General features: G+C 41.7%; 2 protein-coding genes across 4 annotated transcripts; one reads left to right on the forward strand and one right to left on the reverse strand.

Moving 5' to 3' along the window:
- Window positions 1-1,122: 1,122 nt before the first annotated feature.
- reps1 (RALBP1 associated Eps domain containing 1) lies at window positions 1,123-18,303 on the reverse strand. 3 transcript variants are annotated; one of them, XM_034527410.1, is made up of 20 exons: window positions 18,103-18,303; window positions 17,537-17,881; window positions 15,649-15,772; window positions 13,955-14,184; window positions 13,025-13,187; window positions 12,241-12,365; window positions 10,218-10,380; window positions 10,039-10,102; window positions 9,452-9,606; window positions 8,773-8,894; window positions 8,276-8,356; window positions 7,128-7,215; window positions 6,659-6,760; window positions 6,218-6,278; window positions 5,770-5,968; window positions 5,437-5,634; window positions 4,893-4,982; window positions 4,365-4,546; window positions 4,158-4,263; window positions 2,629-4,071 (listed from the first exon to the last, which is right to left on the reverse strand). In XM_034527410.1, the coding sequence occupies exons 2-20, from the start codon at window positions 17,687-17,689 to the stop codon at window positions 4,003-4,005; spliced, it is 2,475 nt and encodes an 824-aa protein (XP_034383301.1). In that variant the 5' UTR covers window positions 17,690-17,881; window positions 18,103-18,303; the 3' UTR covers window positions 2,629-4,002. The 3 variants fall into 3 exon arrangements, with proteins under 3 accessions (XP_034383299.1, XP_034383301.1, XP_034383300.1); XM_034527409.1 differs by having other exon boundaries at window positions 18,042-18,303; XM_034527408.1 differs by having other exon boundaries at window positions 1,123-4,071; window positions 17,537-18,303.
- A 1,530-nt stretch (window positions 18,304-19,833) lies between these two features.
- On the forward strand, window positions 19,834-20,614 carry LOC117727445 (costars family protein ABRACL-like). The gene is made up of 3 exons (XM_034527766.1): window positions 19,834-19,851; window positions 20,089-20,154; window positions 20,293-20,614. The coding sequence occupies exons 2-3, from the start codon at window positions 20,094-20,096 to the stop codon at window positions 20,475-20,477; spliced, it is 246 nt and encodes an 81-aa protein (XP_034383657.1). The 5' UTR covers window positions 19,834-19,851; window positions 20,089-20,093; the 3' UTR covers window positions 20,478-20,614.
- Window positions 20,615-21,038: the final 424 nt, after the last annotated feature.

Consider the following 21,038-nt stretch of genomic DNA (forward strand, 5'->3'; position numbering starts at 1 on the left):
TACCCGTAACTCCTGTGGGATAGGCGTGGATGTCGGCGTATCAATTATGTCATCTTCAGGTGCAGTGATGCGCAAGAAGTCGATATGTTTCGGTCTGGAGGGATGAGAAAGTGAACGGCAGAAGGAGAGAGACTCCTCGACTTCCTGCTGCCAGATCTTCTCCTGTCTCTGCAGAGCCTCATCTGGGGGGGAAATACTCAAATCATCATCAGAATTGTGTCACACTGCCAAGAAAAAGTGGCCCAAATGAGTTTGTTTCATTCTTTCTATCTATAAAAACAGCATCACAAGAGAAAAAAAAAATATTATTATTCTATTCTATTTCGTGTATATATTGTGCATTTTTCTTATTATTCTATTCTATTTTTGTATATAAGGTGAATTTTCAGTTTTTATATTTTATTGCTTATAAATGATGCTGTAGCGAAACATGTCCCCTAATAAATAAAGTAATAAAGTAACTATCTATCTATCTATCTAGTGTCACCGTGAGGATATAAGACAGAACTTCAGCTACACAACTGTTTGATATAATGCTTTGCTTTAAACTTTTAACGTGTGTCCAATGATTAAGTTGTGATGTGTTTATATTATGATGTTTGTGGAAATGTGTTGTGCCTGATCAAGAGATATAACTGATCAACTACCAGCACGCTAGAGTATACCAGTTTCCATCAACATGTTGCACGGTTGATTTAACAAAAGCTCTAGAATAAGATGCAGTTCCTCCTCTTGTAAAGCATATTAAAAAAACACACATATCCTAACCTTATGACGAATAATGATAAACAAAACCGACACGAAAGCAGAGTCTGCAGCCTGAAAGCTGCTCTTAAGATGTACAAGTTTAGCTGACATGTCATAATAAATGCATGCACATGCAACAAGATACATGAGGGCAGATATAGATATTCATAGTGTTTCACATTTTTTTAATAAAATGTGAAATTTTGCTAAGAAAACCTTTTTGTAATCCTCCTCACTGTAAAAATATTCAATAACCATAATCAAAAACAAAAAAAAACCTAGTAAAAAAAAATCATCATGTGGAACCTTACTGCTCATACAAAGAGGGAAAAGATTTTTGTTTTATCAAAAAACAAGACGGTAAAGAGAGCAGCGTTTAAAATATTGTGCCGTTTTTATTTTTGTGTAAAAATCACACAGCTGCTAGTTGACTCTGCAGAGATACAGTACATCCATGCAGTTAAACATCTAGGATCCCACAGCCAAGAGAAGAAATTAAATAGAATATTCTTTCGCTGTTAGTCAGCAATTAATGCAAATTTACATATGAGTCCAAAAAGTGTGTATCATATACAATATACAACACAGCGCTGGGAGCATATAGCATTCAAAATCCCATCAAAGACTTTGTGATTGCTCCTGCCTGGATGCCGTTTGGGTTGAAGATGAATGGGGAGCTATTGTGCTAGCAAACAAAGGGTTTTAAATGGTATTAGTAACAACGCGGTCAACGCAACACAGGCACACACAGGCACACAGGCACACACACACAGGCACACACACACACATCATCATCATCTTGAACAGCAGAAGAAGAAAACAAGAAGGCGGCCCTTGATACAACAAGGAAGAGAGGTCAGTCAGCCACCGTGGAAACCTGAACGCCAGTCGGGAAGTAAGGCTTTAGTAGAAGACGGACACGGGAAGCTCCGGGGACGACACACACTGAAGATCAAACCCGAGTGGTTGATTATCATCTTTTTCTCATTAAAGCTTTTTTTCCTTTTCTTTTTTTTATAAATACATGTGAAAAACGAGACCAACATGCAAATGTTAAAAGAAAGCAGATGAGGGATGTAACATAAAAATACAAATAGACAAGTGTGTGTGTGTGGGGGGGGGGGGGGGGGTTAAGTTCAAAGTGCATTTGGGTCATTCAGGTCTCCCTTCCTGCTGACTGATCTCCGACTGTAATGCCGTTAAGCTTCGTCGACACCCAGCAAGAGTCACATCTTGCAGATTTTGGGGCGAACGTGTCCTGATAAGACACTGGTCTGGATTTCCCTCTTGGGTCGGGTCAAGAAAAAGGCAAAATTAATTATAAACATACAGTAGATGGTGTTCTGGAAGATCTAAGATACAGAGTACACTGTTCACAGTCGCTACTGTCGTAGTACTAATACAGAAGTATAGTTGGTCTGTGAGGATGTATCGCCCCCCATGTTGCATAGTGCCGACTGCCCGATTGGAAATTAATCTTTAAACCAATATCAAAACGCTTATCCGCCCCATCAGTTTGGATCTGTGCATGCGTGTTTGCTGGAAATCTTCTCCCCCGATCAGCAACATTATGCATAAATGCCTCCTGCAGTCTAGAGGCTGGAATACCTTCAAGTGGATGTCTGTTCCCGGCTGACGGTAACAGACAGGAAATGACCGCAAGCAACTATGAGATGTTTAAAAGAAAGACGCAACGTCGATACACTGTTATGTTTGAAAATAAATCAAGAGAAACCTGTAGGGAGGAAAACAGGCTGCTTTTCTTGGTTTAAAAACACACAGCGAGGTGAGCGAGCAGAGGGATAGTTCAGTCATTTGGCATAAAGTTAAACCATTCAGTCACATCTAACCCCGGGTACCAATTAGCGTACAGAGAGAACATTTTTTTTTTTTTTAAAAGACATTCTTTCAACACATCAACATACACACAGTAGACTTCAAGGGGCAGTAACAACAAAAGTGGGTTGAATTCATATCACAGGATGAGTTATTAAAAAAAAAATATGAAAAAAAAAAGCTTTCACCATGATGAGTTAGCCTTTTAAGGCCTCACAAAAACACGCGCATAAAACCTGTCCAGAAGTAGCCCAGCATGTTTAATGGAAACCAACCACACCAAACCCCAGTCCAAAAAAAATAAAAGTACATTTTACGTTCCTTGCTTACTTGAATTTCTCATGTTTTCAAAGCCTCCAACGTGTGTGGCAGCACGTCTCTGTGATCTATTTGTTAGCAGACTATTTGAAGATGGTTGAATCTTCAAATCGATAGATGATCTTTGGTGATATTTAAATCAGAAAAGGTTTTTAGAGTTTTCCACAATTTTCCAGTTTTGAAGGTAGGAGAAAAGGAGGCACACCAATAAATGATAAGACATTTAAAAAGGAAGAGTTCTACTTTGAGAAATACAAATAAGGTTACTTCTGTAGAAGCAGTCAAAGCACATTTCCAACAGTTCCAGCATTTACCACCTATACTCAGAAATTTATGTTTTTTGAAAAAAAGGACAGAAAAACATGTTGATTGGTGAATTTTAGAGGTGTAGTTTGGAACTTTGGATAGAGCCAGGCTAGATGCTTCCCCCTGCTTCCAGTCGTTATGCTAAGCTAAGCTGAGCTAACACACATGAGATTAATATGGATCTTCTCATCAAACGCTACGAAAGAAAGCAAAGTGTATTTCTCAAAAGTACTACACCGCTTCTTTAAACCTGCCTGAATTTAACAGGGGTTTGGTGCTGCGGAGTCTTCACCTCAAGGGAAAATAAAACACATTGGTGCTGGATTCAAGCAAGTCAAAAAACAGGAACACAAATACACGGTCACACACACACGACAAACACACTCTTCTTCTTCAGTCATTCAGAGAGTAAAGTAATCAGACACCAGCAGTTTGTCTTGAGACGGCACTCGCAGTTCGGAGTGTCTTGTCCACCGCTCCGAACTGTTTTCAGTCCGCTGTCGTCCTCACGTTCACTTCGAGAGAAAATTAAAAAGTGCCAGTGTGTATAGTCTCCTCCCCCCACACTCTTGTCCCCCTCCTCCTCGTGATAAGACTGCTCTCAGGTCCTTCTGGTTTTTGATTAATTAATTAATTGTGGGATTGAGCGCGGGAGTTTTAGCGGAGCACCCTGCAGCAGGTCGGAGCCTCCAGAGGAAGCCGTGATGGTGGGAGGAGGCGGGAGGGATGGAGGCGGAGTCACACAGAGGGCCCCAGCCTTGCTTCACTAAAGCAGAGTTTTCCGCCTCACGTTAGTTAAAGATGAGAGAAAGGTCTGAGCTGCTCCAGCTGGACTTCTAGGGATATCCTCTCTTCAAGCAGGTCCTGGATAATGACAAGTTGTCAGTGAACTTTTGGTTTATGCCAGCGGGTAAAAGAGACCGAAGGGAAAACTCTTGACTCCTACGTACCTTCAGCTGTTGCTGCAGTTCACTGTTAAGTCGTGCCAACACTGTGTTTGTCTCCTTGTTTCTTCTGATTGAAGCTTGAATTGCCTTTTTGTCTTTTCCGACTGACCTAAAAAACACACACACGTTTAAAAAAAAAAATGTTATTACTAAAATACATAGAAAAACTAAATTAAATAACTTCCAAAGTCTTCCAACCATGTTTTTTACCTGGGGATGGAGGGCTGAGTGGCCAGGACGGCAGCTATGACGTTTGATTTCTGCGGACCATGTTGCTCGTCCTCCGGTCGAAGCTCGTCTTCAGATTTCAACCTCCGCCGCACAGGCTTTGGAGGAGGCGCTAGCGGACCAGACCCAGACCCAGACCCAGACCCAGACCCAGACCCTTTGGCCTGATGTGGGAAACAATAGTTCTGTGTCTAGTTTTACTGTTTGGAAGGAGGGTGCTTTTCACTGAAACTATGATCAGTATTTATATAAGAAACAAATCAATTAAATAAATCAAGTAAATGATCGGCTGCTTAATTTTCAATGAAAATAATAATGGTTAGCTGTAGTCTCTACTTATCTTGAACTTTTTCCACATTAATACAAATATTACCATTCTACAAACATCTTCACAATATTTACCCAAGATGCATCTTCATTACATTTTGTCAGCATTGTTCAGTTGTGTAGTGAACTGTTGGAAGTATTAGATTAGCTTTTCAGTTTGTTTACATTTTCCTGTTGACTTACAGAGTTGACCGTAGCTGAGGCTCTCTCATCTGCTTGGCCATCACTCTTCACTGTTCTTAAAGGGCCGGCTCCCTCCGATGTCTTCTCCACCTGTCGACACACAAAATTAAATTATGGCACAGATTGTGCATTTTGTACATCTAATTTACTGTATTATGGTCAGAACTTTAATTTCCTTAAGACACTTTTGGCCTAAGTTTGTTGTTGGAAAAGCGCTGACTGTCAAGGTCATTATTCTTATTGGAAATAAGAAATGTGTATCTGTGGATGTTGCTCAACAATAAATGGAAGAATCTTTGCAATTATCTGAATTTTAAAAAATGACTAGGCGATATATATATAGTTCATTGATGATGATTAATTGTTGTGAAGGCTTTGAACACTGAATGGCATCGTCAATAAAAGGATGCAAGATGTCATTGTGCCTTCAGGAAGTTCAGAAAGAGAGAAGAACGGTGGTCAAGTAACAGGAGTTAGTTGTGAAATGTTTACAATGAACGGCTACTTAGTGATAGAGACACACAAACTCCAGGTGACAACGTACCTGTCCAGGCTCACTGTGTATATCGACCTCCGGCAGGCTTGAAGGCTGTTCAGATGCAGCGAAGGCCTGAAACTGACTGAAGTCAGCGAAGTTGGGCTGCTGGGGAATCTGTTGGGGGGAGGTGGTGGTGCTAAGCGCCGCACCGCCTCCTGATGCACCTTCAGCCTCCGCACGATGCCCGGTGTGTGGTGCTGATGTCTAGAAAGAGGGAGAGAGAAGTAGGGTGAAGGGTCAAGATTACACTTGATGCAGGATTTATGATGAGATACAGTTGAACTTCGTGATTTGTTTTTAAAAAAGGTGGATGATTTTTTTTCCCCCTGTCCATCTTACCTGTGTGGGTAGCGGTCGAGGAGGCACAGCAGGCGGGTACGCTATCGTAGAGGATTGTGGTTGTCCTGCAACAGCTGCGGCAGCGAAGGTGCGGTTCATGTCAAGAGACGAGGAACGAGAGTGAGAGGCGTTGGGGCGGGGTGGAGGTGGTGGGGGGGCTACCACCTTCAGTGCCTCTGGAGACGTTCCTGACTGAGATCTGAAGACAAGCATTTATGTTTCTGGAGTTATGGATAGGATTTACATTTTTACTTTATCCATTTCCTGTGCGGTTTATCAGAGCGGATGGTAATCTAAGTGGAAAGATGGTCAAAAACACACATAAACAGATAAATGATACACAACTCAAAGCCATGTCCACAGTGATTGTCCAACAGAAGTCAGAAAACAAGATAAAGCCCAACAATAAAGAACAGAAGCAAACTCAAAACACGTGACAGCCACTGACCTTTGTCTTGTGGTTGGCTCCTGGTCAGAGGTGAAGGAGTCTGAACTGCTGTAACCATCACCTTCATCGCAGAAACACACAAAAGACATCCCATAAACATCTGATCGATCTACGGATTGTGCATTTTCAAAAGATACAAAAGACTTTATGCCAGTTAGTTTTCACCTCACAGTGAGCTAAACATTTTAGAAAGAAGTGAGCTTATCAGACCTCTGTAGCCCACTCCTCTCCTCGCACAACACTCTACAATCTCAGACTGAACTGTTGCACTGTGGTTAATGTAGGCGCAAGGTTTGGACAGGGAAGAGGAATGCGTGGATTAAAATTCTTCTGAATCCATTTTGACTTTCTTAACTCCCATCTGTGAGTCTCTCAGTGCTTCGGTGAAGTTCTCTTTTGTAAACATGGATTCTCTGGCACCGCAGCCCATCCTTTACTCACCTACAGTGTTGGCTGCTACGAACTTCAAGGAAGCAGGTAAATTGGCTTCGTCGGACAGTTCCGGAGGTTCAGCCAGTAGTGGACTGGTCGGGTGGTTGTGGTCTGAAGAATTGAGCAACAACGGGGAGGCCAGAGGTGTTGAGTCAATTGATCATGGTAATGAGAATAACTTTTTTTTAAAACAGTTAAGAGTCTTCGTACTAATTTCGTCGCAAAATATCTTCAGTAGCAGCTTTAGAAAAGTTAACTAAAACAGATGTTTAATGACGTTAGTTTCTGTTTCCTCATAAACCGTATCTAAAAAATCCTAAGTAGCATCATTGTTTTTTCCTATTAGCTTTAACTCACGCTCACAATGCTACACATAGAAAGCTTGTGTTACAAGAAGCTTTCTGCTGCACTTACATAACGGCAGAAACTGATTATACTGATTTAAGAAATTGTAATCTACGGCCAGAGGTTGTCTCACCACTGCCAGTCCTCTTCAGCTCCATCTCCTGCATGTGGATCTTACTGGGCGTCATCCGGATGGGGACCGGGTGGACGATGGCCGTGTCCTGAAGGACAGATATGTGGGGACAGGAGGTGAGGAAGACCGATTTATGACATTTCACTGGAGATACATTTGTAGTCCACAACACTTTATTATCCGTTTACTTTGTCAGGCTTTGCCTCCATCTATCAATCAACTTGGTTTGATACAGAGCAGCCTATCAAATGACAAAAAGTAAAGACTCAACTTCATAATTGCTACAATCACATGTCCGCATCACATTTTTGGATTGTGTTGACCCATTTTTATCATTTTAAACTGCCATTATTTTACAAGAGAGACATTTACATTTTTCTGAATGTTCTAATTGGAATATGATTGAGGTTAAAAAAGTATTGTCTTTTAACTCCCTAACAAAGTAGCGTTACTCTGTACAAGTACTGTACTGAAGTACAAATCTGAGGGGGGGGGTTACAGCCATGTTCCATGTTTAAGTGATTTATTTCGCTGGGACTTCAGAGTACCCAAAAGCAATCTAAAGAAATATGCACATTATTGCAATAAGGCAAATTGTGGTTGTCAATACTGCACTCACCAGATTAATAGTGCAGAGCTATTCGTGAGCAAATTAATGCTGGAAGAAAAATTAAAAAGGACTTGTACACTGCAAGAGTAAAAGAGAAAGCACCACACCATTTTAAGTACTTAAGAGAGCGAGACAGAGATGGTATATGGTAATTTTGGCATTATAATTCTGTAAAGGCTATAATTTGATCATTTTGGATAATTTCTTGCTTTTACAACAACTGATACCGATACTCCCAGTGGGGTGAAGAGTCTATTGTAGGTGCTTATTACACAACCACACAGACCCTCTACTATCCAGGTACTGACTGGCGCACACACAGACAACTATTTTCTTGATTTTATGAACCTTACTTCTTCTTTTTTTTAAAAATCTTATTACTCATCACCTTTGTTACACTGATGCCAATAAAGCACATCATATTGAATTCAAATTAAGAAGGAGAGAGGGAGAGAAAGAGAGAGACCTCGTGGAGATCCAGAGAGGGTTAATGTCTGTGCATTAATGGTGAAACCATGCATACTAAGTGTTGACTTACAGGGTCAGCTGGTGCAATGTTAGAGTCAAATTGGGTCAGAGTTTGTGAGCTGGAGGAGCGCTCGCTAAACGTCTCCCACTGCTGCAGGAGACAGACAGACAGTGAGAAAAAACACGTCAGTCAGCCAGTGCAGTGACATCACACATTTACATCATCAGCCTGAGCCGCTACCGTCATGTGACAGCCATCGCCAGGCGACGTGGCTTCATCGGTGGGCATGGAACGAAACAAAACTTTCATACAGAACAGCAGGCTAACGCCACAGTCCAGGAAGTGAGAGAAGAGGTGCTGAATTATCAGTAATTATGTTTGATGATGAAGAGGATGAAGTGGCAGTCAAATCATGATGGATGAATGAAGAAAAAGCACCCGATTAACCCTGCGCAATTAATTATGATGAATTAAATGCAAACACAGCAAAAGCAAAGAAACATGGAGCTCACATTATGTGTGAAGATACAATAGGAAAACGTGTGTGCTGTGTGCGTGTTGTGAACCTCGTTGCTCTGGTTCATCTCCGGCCAGGCCTGGTTAAGTGAAGGCATGGAGGGGGACTTGCTGGGGGTGACCTCTACCGGGGATCCAGAGTATCCAACATCAGCAGTCTGCTCCGAGCCCTCTGAAATCCGAAAAAATAGACACAGGTTCGCCAGGTTCCAACCAAACAACCAACACCACGACAGTTTTCCTCTTTTAAAAATCTGAATTTTAACCTATGATAAAGAAAACACACCCTTGCTTCGGGGGGGGAGGGGTCACAGCTAAAGCTTTAAGTGGTCTGTGATGACCAGTAGATTAGGTAGACTTTATGACTCCTCTCCATTCGCCACACTACATTTGCTGTAAATTGCCTTCTGTGGTCGAAGGGACTTGACACCCAAAAGAGAGATAAATAACTGTCTAATGTTTTGCTGTTCTCTTAAAAAAAAGACACAATTCTCTTAAAATACAGAAAACAATGATATCAATTGCAAAACATGTCAGTTTTTATTTGCAAGCTAAATTGTTTTGGCAAGCTAAAGAGAGGATGTGCCGTTAAAAGAGCAGCAGAAACGTACAGTAGCTCCATCACAGAAAGTACAGCCCAAGTTAATCCATCGATGAACCACCACACTGTAGTGCTGTAACCTCACAGGTTTTATGAGGCCAGACAAGACAGACAGAGACACTGTGTACCTGCTGAGTCATCCAGGTCTATCAGCTTTGGCATCAGGCTCTCAGGCAGCTTCTCAGGGAGGTCGTAGCCATTCTTCCTGGCCACAACCAAGTGGAAAGCAGCGCAGAACTCGTCCAGGGTCAGTGCTCCGTCTTTATCAAAGTCTGACAGCTCCCTTCAAAAACACACATTAGACATTAGTGAGTCTGCCATCCTCACAAAATGCATCACATTAGCAACTATAGGTGCAGAAGAGAGTTTCTCAAAATAGATCCGCTTAAAAAAATGTATACAAAAAAAAGAATTTAGCTTTCTACAGATTCTCATCCAGACAACTATGATTTGTTACTTTTCCCATCAGATTTTGAACACACTACATTTCATACTGTAAATTAAATAATTAAAATGGTAATGCTTGGTTCCTGTCCAATCCACATTAGTATTTAAATAAAGTAACTGAACAACAGGATGATAGTAAAGATGTCATCAACACTGCCAGTAACTGTCCAGTCGTAGCTTCACTGGAGACATCTACATGGGACACTAAATATCTTCAGGATAGACAAACGCAGCAGAGATGGTGACTGGCAGAAGAGTGAAGACTCACCAAATATGTGACAGCTCTAAAATCGGCAGCTTTGATTTGGTGAAGAATTCTTTTGCGGCTGAACCTGAAACGCAACGAAACTGATTAAATTAACACAATCCACTTGTCTGTGTGTGTGTGTCTGTGCGCGCCTGTGCGCGCGTGTGTGTGTGTGTGTGCGTTGGTGTGTGGGTGCCTACCAGGTATGAATCCGGTGAGGTCTGGCTGAATGGTTTTGAACTGGTTAATATAATACTGTCTTTGCTCGTCTGTGATCTTCCACGGATCATCGTAGCCGCTGGACTGTCGCTGGATCTCATTGGTCATTGCTGCCGAGGCCACCGTTCGTATTGTTGTGCTTTCCTACGGGACATTTACAGAAACATTTAAGAAAGTAAAACTGGTTTAAAGGAATATACAATAATTGTAGTAGTAATAGTTGTCATTACTACATAATTGTCGTTTGTTTCATTAATAATTTGTTTTAATATTTATTCATAAAAACGGACATCGAACTGTTTTCTATGGTTATCTGACTAGTTGTTATGTTGACGACACATGTCAGTGAGGCTGTAAATTGTTGCCACAGCTCTGGAGACGGATAGCTGGCTTTGTGAGGTGGATGGACCGGTAAGACACAGCGCTGCAGCTGGCCACTGCTGTTTGGCTCATTTTCTGTAACCACTGTAGCATTAAAGCCCAGTGAGCCTGCTACATGCCAACAGTCGCAATGGCAGCGGTACAAACAAAAACAGCCGCCGCTCCATTCATTCCACGGGGTGATGGTCAGAGCAGCTGTTCTACTCCTTTCTTATTTATGTTTTTTTTTTACTCTCTACATTCAAACACACCAAGGCAAATAAGTGGAAAAACTCCCTGGCAATACACTTTTGTCTGATAAGTAAAGCGGGTTGGAATAACACCTGTATGTATTCAAGTGCAGTTTCTTCAGTGGCCGTTTGTACTGTAGTCAATTTTCTGACCACAGTTTGCTTTACTGTATAAACTGTTGCAAGTTATCATAAAAGTAGCAAGAAGGTGGCACAGCAAAAGGAATTTGGACAGACAAAGGCCCATTGTCAGATTCCAGCCATCAATGACAATTTGACAGATTTAAAATCACATCATCTATCAGTGTTTCCCCTACCATTATATTAGGGCACCGCCCCCCTCCGCCCCTCTTGAAGGTTGAGTTCATTTTGTTCAATGTAATGTTCCCTTTCCTATAGAACAGGTCTACAGCTTGTTCTTTTATTAAACAAACTAATGTCCGTATGCCATTTATCTTATCTACACGACGGCATGTCATTTCTGTCTCTACATGGTCGGTCACGCACGCACAAGCTATATCTGCGTTTTTAAAGCGCTCCCAGGGTGGTGAAGATGGCAACACTTGCTCTCCTGCGAGTAGAACCCGGAGTAGCTCTCCTGCTCCGGGTTCAAGTAAAGAAACAAGCTGCAAATATGAGGACTTTAGTGTCTTGTACCAAAGAATGAACCTGCTGGCTTCCATTGCCCTGAAAGTCCCGGTCAGCAGTTTCCTTTAAGTGTTTCTGTGGGTGTCGCCCCCGCCCCCCCCCCTCCTCCTAAACTCCCAAAGCTGTTAACCTAGGGGAAACACTGTCTATGAAGCTAAAAATCAGCATGTCGTCCGTCTAAAATCCGGCACTGAGCCGAGAGGCTTCTACAGTTTTTCTCTTTGGCTGAGCAATGTCACACACGTTGCTTGCACAGTTTTAATCTACTAGCTCCAGCAGATAAAAGCACCAAAATAAAAAGTTGGCTCATGTTTGAGGCACCACTGGGATTAGTAAGATTACGTTCTATGTTTGCAATGTCTGACAATTTGCAATTTTCCATCTGACGAATGAGGTTGATGTTTTCCCTCCTAATACAGCCTATCACAATATTTCCTGAGTCAGTCTCATAATATATATTGATAACTTATTGTATTGCCTCCAGCCATAATAATATGTAAGCTTATTCTATTTTGTCACCACAAACCCCATTTCTGTTGTGTGATTAGCTGATGGTGTTGTTTGACAGCACTAATTCTGTATTGTGTTGCATGATCAGCAGTTTGTTATCTTTTTAAGCATCATGGCCAGAATGAAAGGGTAGGGGTTTGCTAGGCAACTAAAAAATTTAAAATCGAATTGCTTCAGCAGCAAGTATGTCTGACCAGCCCTAGTACTGAGGGACAGACACATAACACTGCCCTACCTGGACTGATGAGGGATGCATTCCTGGGATGGATGGCGGGGTGTCTGCTGTGAAACTGACCCAACTTTCTTGACCTGGAGGCGGGGGCGAGTGGGACGGCCACATTCCATCAGCGGGCACCGGACCTGGAGGGAGGAAGAGAGGATAGCAAACATTTACATCCCGTGACACAAATAAATATACTGCAAGACGCACCTCCAAAAAGGATCACTTTTATACCATTCATTTTTACAATATCTCCATCCCATTTTGTGCTGATGAAAGCGTGACACAGGTCATGTGATGTCTCTTTTGTTCCTCTAATGACTAACTGCCACTCAGCAAACACCATTTATGTACAAGATGCAAACACCAGGAAGTAACACTAACAAAACCACTATGCTGTGTGCCGATTCCTTCTTGCCAGACCCACAGTCGGCATCACATTTCTGCCAAATCTAACAAATTATCATTGTTGTTATCGACACTTCTGAAAACACACTACTCTGCAAAAAAAAAAAAAAAATATATATATATATATATATATATATATATATATATATTAGGCATTAGGTAATAAATAGTGAGTCAAAGGTTACGAATTCAAATGTCAGGATTTCTCTGACCAACAGTCCAAAATCCAAAGATATTTTGTTTAACATGACATTAATGAATAACAGGCAAAAGCAGGAAACATGAGACACTGGACAAACTAACACAAATTTGAATCAATTCACCATCACCAACTTTTATTCAGCAGCAGTGGCTTATCATTGTTTCACACGTTATGAGTAGTGGATGTTACCTGCTTGTGGTTCTCTGAAATGCGTCCACACAGCTCCAGTTGGAGCCACCACCGCTGGTCTGTCTACGTTTCCTCCACTGGTCTGCCGCTTGTGTTTCCTCCACGAGGGAGGGGAGGTGGGGGGAGACTGTTGAGGGGAGACCACGGGGGACGTCGGTTCGGGCTGGAAACACAAGTAAATAAAATCAATCTTGTGAAATATGTATGCAGATAAAGACGGCGTTCAGTAAACACCTAAACAACTGCAGATTTAATGAGAATAAACATCTCCAGACATGCAATCTTCGAAGATCATAATGTGACACACAGGGAGGAAACAGGAGCTCAGCGTGCAGAAGAGTAGCCACAACTGTCTTATCATGATTTCAACATGTTATGAGTATTAACTTTCAGATTCCATCTCATACAAGATTTCCACCCTGAAAATGCCACATCCGAGCCAATAAATGCTGCGTCAAAGCTTTTACTCTGCTCATGACAGATATGGATGTTCAAGCAGCCAGCGAGCGAACATTTCCCAATAGATACAAATCGATATGAGGTCTATGTAACTGACAAGCAACACACTGTGGGTTTCAGCAGAAACACTTTGAGCGTAATTTGACCTATACTCAAACATGCACAGGAAGAAACACAGGAAACGCAACAGTATTCCAGTGGCGTATCTCTAGTAACTGCTGGGTTTGTCTGCAGGAGGAAATAAAGTGTGTGTGTATGATGTTCCCCAAAATATAGATTAAAGTAAAGTCCATTTGACCAATGCAGTTATTGCAGGGGAAAAAAGATATGCATGTCTCTAAACATCAACCCCAAGGGATAGGTCATTTTAAGGAAAAGGGTGAAGACACATGGGGATGTAAAACATAAAAGTACAAAATGACAGTATGTAACTAAGTCTTCCATGTACACAATAAAAGTTAAATGACTGACCTGTGGTTCTATGCTGGGTGCCAGGGGCTGGATGACCTCGTGGGCAGGAAGTGAAGTTGCTGATGGGGTTCCTTTCTTGTTCTGGAGACCCCTGCCTGGTGGTCTGGGCATTACTGCAGCGGCAGAGGCTGGGTACAACCCCTGACTGTCGGAGTCCTGGTACAGAGCTGCGTGCCTCGCCTCTGCCTCATTCTTCCCCACCACGAACCTGGGCAGCGGCAGGTCTTTGACTGGTGACACAGGAATCCATTCATAGGATTAGAGGAAAGATTAGATTCAGATTGACTTTCAGGTGCTTTGATGCACTAAACAGAAGGACCGACATCTCTCTGAATTGGACTAAGTTTGTCAGATGTCATCAGTCCGTTATGGTTAGTGGACTTCATCGGTTACTCCTCGCTGATGAGTTTACTTTTGTGGTCAAGCCACTTTCATTCTGCCTAATGTGCTTCTACTTCAGTTATTGACTCCAGTCCGGAGATTACCCAGAATGCCTTGAGAAGGAGGATAACTTCTCGCAATCTGTGGTTTATGTGTTTTTGAGTACAAAAGTAAGAATGAGAACAACAGTGTGAAAACAGAAGGAAACTGCTTCCTCAAAATAAACGGTCTATTGATGCTACTTTTGCTGCACTAAACGGTGTGTTTGTCTCCTCTTATAGTGACATTAGAAAAGAAGTCCTCACTATTTGGTCGTTATATCAATGAAAACTTGATATTTCTACTGTTTCAGACAAGTGGTGTTTTTTTCTGCTTTTAGTTCATCGGCTCATATTTAAAGAAAGATAGGAATTTGTTATATAACCATATGGATATTAAAAAAAAAGAACTACTCAAAAATCTAATGTGCATCCCCCCAAACAAAGCAATATACTGAGTGGAACATTTCCCAGATGAAAAATGTGCTCTCTGGGGAACAAACTATATACTTGTGATATAGAATAACTTTATATTTAATATGTCAACATGACCAAGGTGACTTTAAGCTTTCAAATAGCACAAAGCCAGTGAACATTTTAAACCAAATTCTATCCATGGCTTTAGTTTCACTCAATCTACTTCTGAGAGTCTCATCTTTAAGAGGGAAAGGTTTATTAACATCCACAAATCTAATAGATCCTGTTGTACATCACGTCCATTTTGCTTTAAGGAAGTGGCCACCCTGTTTCCTTATATTTATTCAAATTTCAGCGACTTCATGTTGAAATATTTCGTGTCAAACAAGTAACTTCACTCAGAGGTTGACAGTGCCATCTTTCCTTGTGTATTTTTTAAGAGCGGTCATGCTAAAGACAAACCCTCGAGCGTTTTTACTAAAGACTTACTAAGACTTTACTACAAGTACAAAGATAAATAGAAAGCTTGTATTGTCAAGCACCTGATAACACAAATATTGGGCTTTTATCTTATTACATATTAGGCCCATCATTTACAATTAGTTAACACAGCCAGCAATCTTTAAGACTTTAACTTTGAAGACTTCTATACTGTCCCTTGCTCCTGGTCCCATGACCTCCCCAAATTAATTAAGCTATCATTTCTGAAACAAGATTTTGACTGCCCGAGATTGACAAAAAGCTTTCAAGTCCAATGTCACTGGTATGTTTTATATGACTGCACTTAGTGTGAAGCTGCTCTTGCACAAGAGTGGGTTCTGAAGTAAGATAAAGTGTTCAATTAATCGGTGGACTCACCCGAGTTGAGGCTTTCCACCCTCAGGGGCAGACCGGACTGGGCAATGGCAATAAGCTTCAGAGCGATGTAGAACTGGCTTCTCCCGAAGTGACCCAGCCGAGTGGCTCCACATAGCTCTGTGATCTAAACCCACACACAAAAGAACAAGGAGGAACAGTTAACAACATTGTATTCATCTGAAACTCTGATATTATCAATTGCTGAGAAAAGAGAAGACCAGACTAGACTATTCATTTGGGTCGGCTGTAGCTCATGGGGAGAGTGGTCGTCCCGCAACCACAAAGTGTCCTTGAGCAAGACACTGAACCCCCAGTTGCTTCACTGCAGCCCACTGCTCCTTAATAACTACGGATGGGTCAAATGCAGAGAGGAATTTACCCAGTGTGGGATTAATAAAGTGTACAATAAAAAAAAAAAACACTTCATAGTTTGCAGAATTTTAAAAATAAACAACTAGAGTTTGCTTTAACTAGAAGCTAAGTGTTTTTCTTCACAGTAACAACAAGCAACATTGTAACCAGTGGAAATATTGTACCAACGGTCTCCACAGAGTTACTGAGTTAACGTGATGTAGTCTACCTGCTTCAAGTCACAAAAAAACTGACACAAGAATTGTGTCAGTTTACTCAGCTTATTGGCAGATGATCAGTGGGACTGGCCGCCAATAAGCCTGATTATCACATATTTGGCTGAACTTGACATCATGCTGAGCAGGCTTTGTCCAAAATGGTAGACTGAACATTCAGACAGAAACTACAAAGTGTTTAAAATGTGCACAGAAAGAAACACATAGGAGATATGGCACTCTGTTGGGGTAGATAGTATAATTCAGTGGAGTCACTGTGGATGATTGACACCCAGGGAGTTAAACCTCATAACATTAATATGATTCCTTCAGCGCTGAGAGGCACAACATCGACAGGCCGCCACAGCTGACTGATCCCTTTCTTGCTGACAAAGGATGTATTCGGAGTATGTATGGATACAAAGCAGCCAGTCACTTTTCTCCGCCTGTTACAACATGACACTGTAGCTGTACGTGTCCGATTGGCCACCACAGTGTACATTTTGAAAGTAGATGATTACAACACTGCCCAATTCTTTCACTGCACAGCTCCCCTTGTTGACCTTGAAAAGGATTCAGACTCAAACTGCAAACATTGGCCTGCTGCAAAACCTGGAGTCACTAAAAATAATAAAAATGGAGCTGCTGCATTTGAGATGGCTGCTCATGAACTCTTAGCAAAGCAGTGAGGGCGTGGATGGCATCAAGGTGGATGTGACCATAACGTTAATTTAATATGACAAGGAGCAAAAATAGATATGTGTATGGGCAGGTTGAGTGACACACTTCCTAAATCAGAGACAGTTGGTGGTATGTTAGGTAACAGCTATTATAAATCACATTGACATGTAGACACTGACATTGGGTCTGCTTGTCCATCATGTCAGTGGGGAGCAAAACCACAGATTTGAATGGAGTGAGAAGACAGGAAAGAGTGGGCAGTAATCTGAAGCAAAGGGGATGATAATAATAATTTTCTACAACGTTATGTTAATTGGGCGATACTTGGAGAGCAGAAATACACGCGTCTGTTATACGAATAAGATGCCAATTGGAGACCAAATGTTCAGCTAAAGTAAATGATGAGACTTGGCTGCCTACTCTCCGGCTCAGGCTAACATTAGCCAGAAGAAGGTGTGTCTCTTCTGCTGCGCAGCATTGCTAACCACCACGGCCAACCCAGAGCTGCACTTGGATGACAGGTCAGCTCTGACAGCCAGGCAAGTTCGTCAAATAGCCACGACCAGCGCCACGTTTCCTGGACAGCCTCACAGTCTGACCATACCACTTTTCAAAACTGCCAGTCGTTAACGCTAGCTTACCTGCAGGACAACTTCGCTGGGTAGCTGGGCCGCCCGGAAAAGGTCAAGAGCTCTCCCATTGGAAGCCACTTTCTTGGTGTTGTCCGTATCGCAGTAGATGAACAAGTCCGAGTAATATTTCTGCTCGACATCAGTAAGCGTCAGACTTTCCATTGTAGCACCAATTGACCCCGAAACCCAAACTACTTGGCTGTTGATTAGCCCTGAGCCAATGGCTAGGGCAGGATCCAAAAAATGGGCGAGACTTCAGGATCCTAACTTAGCTCGCGTTACTGCACGAGCTAGGTTAGCAGTGACACTGTTCTCAGCGCGCTGTGTCGACTTGTTGTCGCCTGAGCCTACTCTCTGGAAAAGAAAAAAAACGCCAATACTATCTGTTAATAAAGGCAGCTGGTCAACACTCTAATATTCAAACAATGAATGTTTTCATACAGTTAATTACTTAGTTAACTTGTTGGGCTAAGTAGCCAACAGCTGGCTAGCAGTACAGCGAGCTAGCGGCTACCTTGAATCAAAGTCAGTGGCACCAACGTTAAGCTAACTAGCGAGTCGCAAAGTGCGTCCACCTCCTTAGCCGGGACATCTGCTGCGTTAATCTCACGTTATGGCACTTCTTCTCCCGTTAATCCGTTATGGGATGGCTTCTCTGCGTTTCGCTGGAAACAAATTCCTCAGCGGGGCCGTTAGAAGTAAAGTTTCATGGTCTTTGGGTTCCTTCTTCTAGTAATCTTAGCCGCCATTCCTACCACCAGTGTTAAGTCCGTTAAAGTAACACTTCCGTTTGGATTTTTCAAAATAAAACATCGGTTCGACGTGCACTTAACCCAGAGCCCTTTAAAGGGCTCTGATTTAACCCATTTAATATCGAATTTCCCGGACTTGAAAATATCCAAATTATGTGTAATTAGTAACTAGTAAATAATCATTGTTATTTTTAAATTTTCATGGAAAAGTAGGTTCAAATTAGGTTTGGTGGGATAATGTTTAGACATTCAATAGAATAACTGAAACGAAGATCATTATGTGCCTCTGCATTTGTCCTAAAAATTATATTATGTGGACCTATTTTTACTGCATGCTAATTCATAGTCCTTTCACATATCTGTGGCAACAAGAATTGGCTATGCTGGCGATGCAGGAAAACAAAGAGTGTAACACAACATATGCTCTCACCACTAGCACAATGCTACTAACAGCCATGTGTCACAATCTCAGTCAGTCTATCATATCAATAGCAATGTTTCCATTCCATTTTGACAAAGCTGCTTTGTTGTCGTTTACTTACACGCAGACCACCATCAACATGTATGATGCACACACATTTCTGTTTACATTAATTTTTTTATTTCCTTATGATCTAGTTACATTGATATGATTATAGGTATTTACTCATCCCTTGGCCTTAATAATTGACATTCTCCTACAGACCCCCACCGCCAACATAGAGCCAAATAGGTGAGCTCAAACTATTCCCGGAATACAATCGTAGGTCTGAGTAGTATACCCTATTCCTTCTGGTTGTCACTAAAACACATCATTAGAGCTTTTTTCTCCCTTATATCGGGTCCATGGTGATGGATGCATGACCGGGTTCACTGATAAAGCTGGAAGGCCAATCTACAACCAGACGTGGAAAGGATTTGACAACACAATTGTGCCACACATCAAGACATCATTCATCAACATTTCTTGGCACACTTTGGACCTCTTAGTACTATTTGAGCACCTTTGCACCACGTCCCAAAAGTGCTCTATTGGATTGAGATCTGGTGACTATGGAGGCAATTTGAGTCCAGTGAAGCCATTGTCATATTCAGGAAACCAGTTTGAGATGATTCGAGCTTTGTGACATGAAGAGTACAGTGTGGTGGACAGCGATGGACATGGTCAGCAACAAGGCTCAGGTAGGTTGTGGCTTTTACACAATGCTCAATTGGTGCCCAAAATTGCCGCCAGGAAAATATCACCCGCACCATTACAAACCACCAGCAGCAGCCTGAACTGTTGATAGGATCAGGATGGAGCCATGCTTTCATGTTGTTTACGACAAATTCTGATGCTACTGTCTGAATGTTGCAGCAGAAATTGCTTTTTTTCTGGGGCCAGGTTGCAGAGGCAACTGGCTCAGCAGGCTCAGCAGGTTTTTCCAGCCGTTCATCTCCCCAGCAACTTTTTCCAGGTCTCGACGGGGGCTGGCTATATAATCTCTCGTGTTCTGGGTCTACCATAGGTCTCTTACCATTTGGACGTATCCTGAACTCCCTCGCTTGTGGCTGTCGTCCGTTATCTTATTAGAATCAAGATTAAATAAAAAGGTAAATATCTAAATGTTAATGTAACATTGAATCTATTTTTGTGTTTACTGGGATGCTCATTTTCAATACATTGGAATCAAATATAACCATGGGGCTAATAAAAGTCAAGATTTGTTTCTGAATAACTTCCCTATGTATCCGGACACAGAGTAATTGATGCTTTTCAGAAAATAAACAGATTAATTTCAATCAAATGTCTAATTGCGTTGCTATATTTTTCTCTGTTTTCCCTTTTAGCAACAATGAATGTCGATCATGAAGTAAAATTGCTGGTGGAGGAGATTCAGCAGCTCGGCAGTAAAAGTGAGTCCGTGCTACGATTCTGTATTGGAGGAGGATGGGTTTCATTTTATGAGGAAACATTAGGTCATTATCACTTTTTTTTTAGATTATAATCTGTCCCATTTGGCATTAATTTATCAATCTGTCTCTTTATAAAAGGTGCTGATGGTCAAACCAGAGTGAAGTTTGGGGTCCTGTTTAATGACGACCGGTGTGCCAACATCTTCGAGGCGTTGGTGGGCACCCTGAGGGCAGCCAAGAAGAGAAAGGTGATCAATTTTGAGGGCGAGCTGCTGCTGCAGGGCGTCCATGATAATGTTGACATCGTCCTGCTCCAGGAATGAGGCCAAAGTTGGTATCAGACGGTCTTCTGGCGACTTACTGAATCCTCTCAAATACCGAGCTTCTGCCATCTACCGGCTTGTCATTGAGCTTCTGTTTTCAGTTCTCTTCCTTCATGTGCCGGCCTCAGTATTTGAGTTTCAACAGATTGAATAAACAGTACAGACCCAGCTTGATCATGGTTTCAGATGGCAAGGGAAATATGTGTTTCTCTCCTTTACAGGCGCTGCTGTTCTCAACCACGGGTCTGAAATGTGATTTTGATACACTTTTAAAGGGTTAAGACTATAAACGCACAAATCCGGAATGTAATAATCCGTGTAACACATTCATTTAAAAAAATGTTGATACAATTCAGAGAGTTAGGACTTAATTTGGGAGCTTGTCGAATCCAGGAAACTGCCATTATATCTGAGGAGAATCAAATTAGAACTATCATACTGGATTAGTATTCAATGAATATTTCAACAAACCAAAGTATACAGATCAGAAAAGACAGAGAGGAATTTTAACATACTTGATTCCAGATTACCTCAAGAAAAGATGTTTAATTATCTAAATAT

Source organism: Cyclopterus lumpus, chromosome 24 (genome assembly GCF_009769545.1).
Source record: "Cyclopterus lumpus isolate fCycLum1 chromosome 24, fCycLum1.pri, whole genome shotgun sequence".
Taxonomy (NCBI): Eukaryota; Metazoa; Chordata; class Actinopteri; order Perciformes; family Cyclopteridae; genus Cyclopterus; species Cyclopterus lumpus.

Coding starts and splice junctions, on each gene's coding strand:
- reps1 (XM_034527408.1), bottom strand. CDS start 17,689: ATGGAAAGTCTGACGCTTACTGATGTCGAGCAGAAATATTACTCGGAC. Junction 15,773..17,536: donor CCAGCGAAGTTGTCCTGCAG/GTAAGCTAGCGT, acceptor GTGTGGGTTTAG/ATCACAGAGCTATGTGGAGC. Junction 7,216..8,275: donor ACATTGCACCAGCTGACCCT/GTAAGTCAACAC, acceptor TCTGTCCTTCAG/GACACGGCCATCGTCCACCC.
- LOC117727445 (XM_034527766.1), top strand. CDS start 20,094: ATGAATGTCGATCATGAAGTAAAATTGCTGGTGGAGGAGATTCAGCAG. Junction 20,155..20,292: donor TCAGCAGCTCGGCAGTAAAA/GTGAGTCCGTGC, acceptor TCTTTATAAAAG/GTGCTGATGGTCAAACCAGA.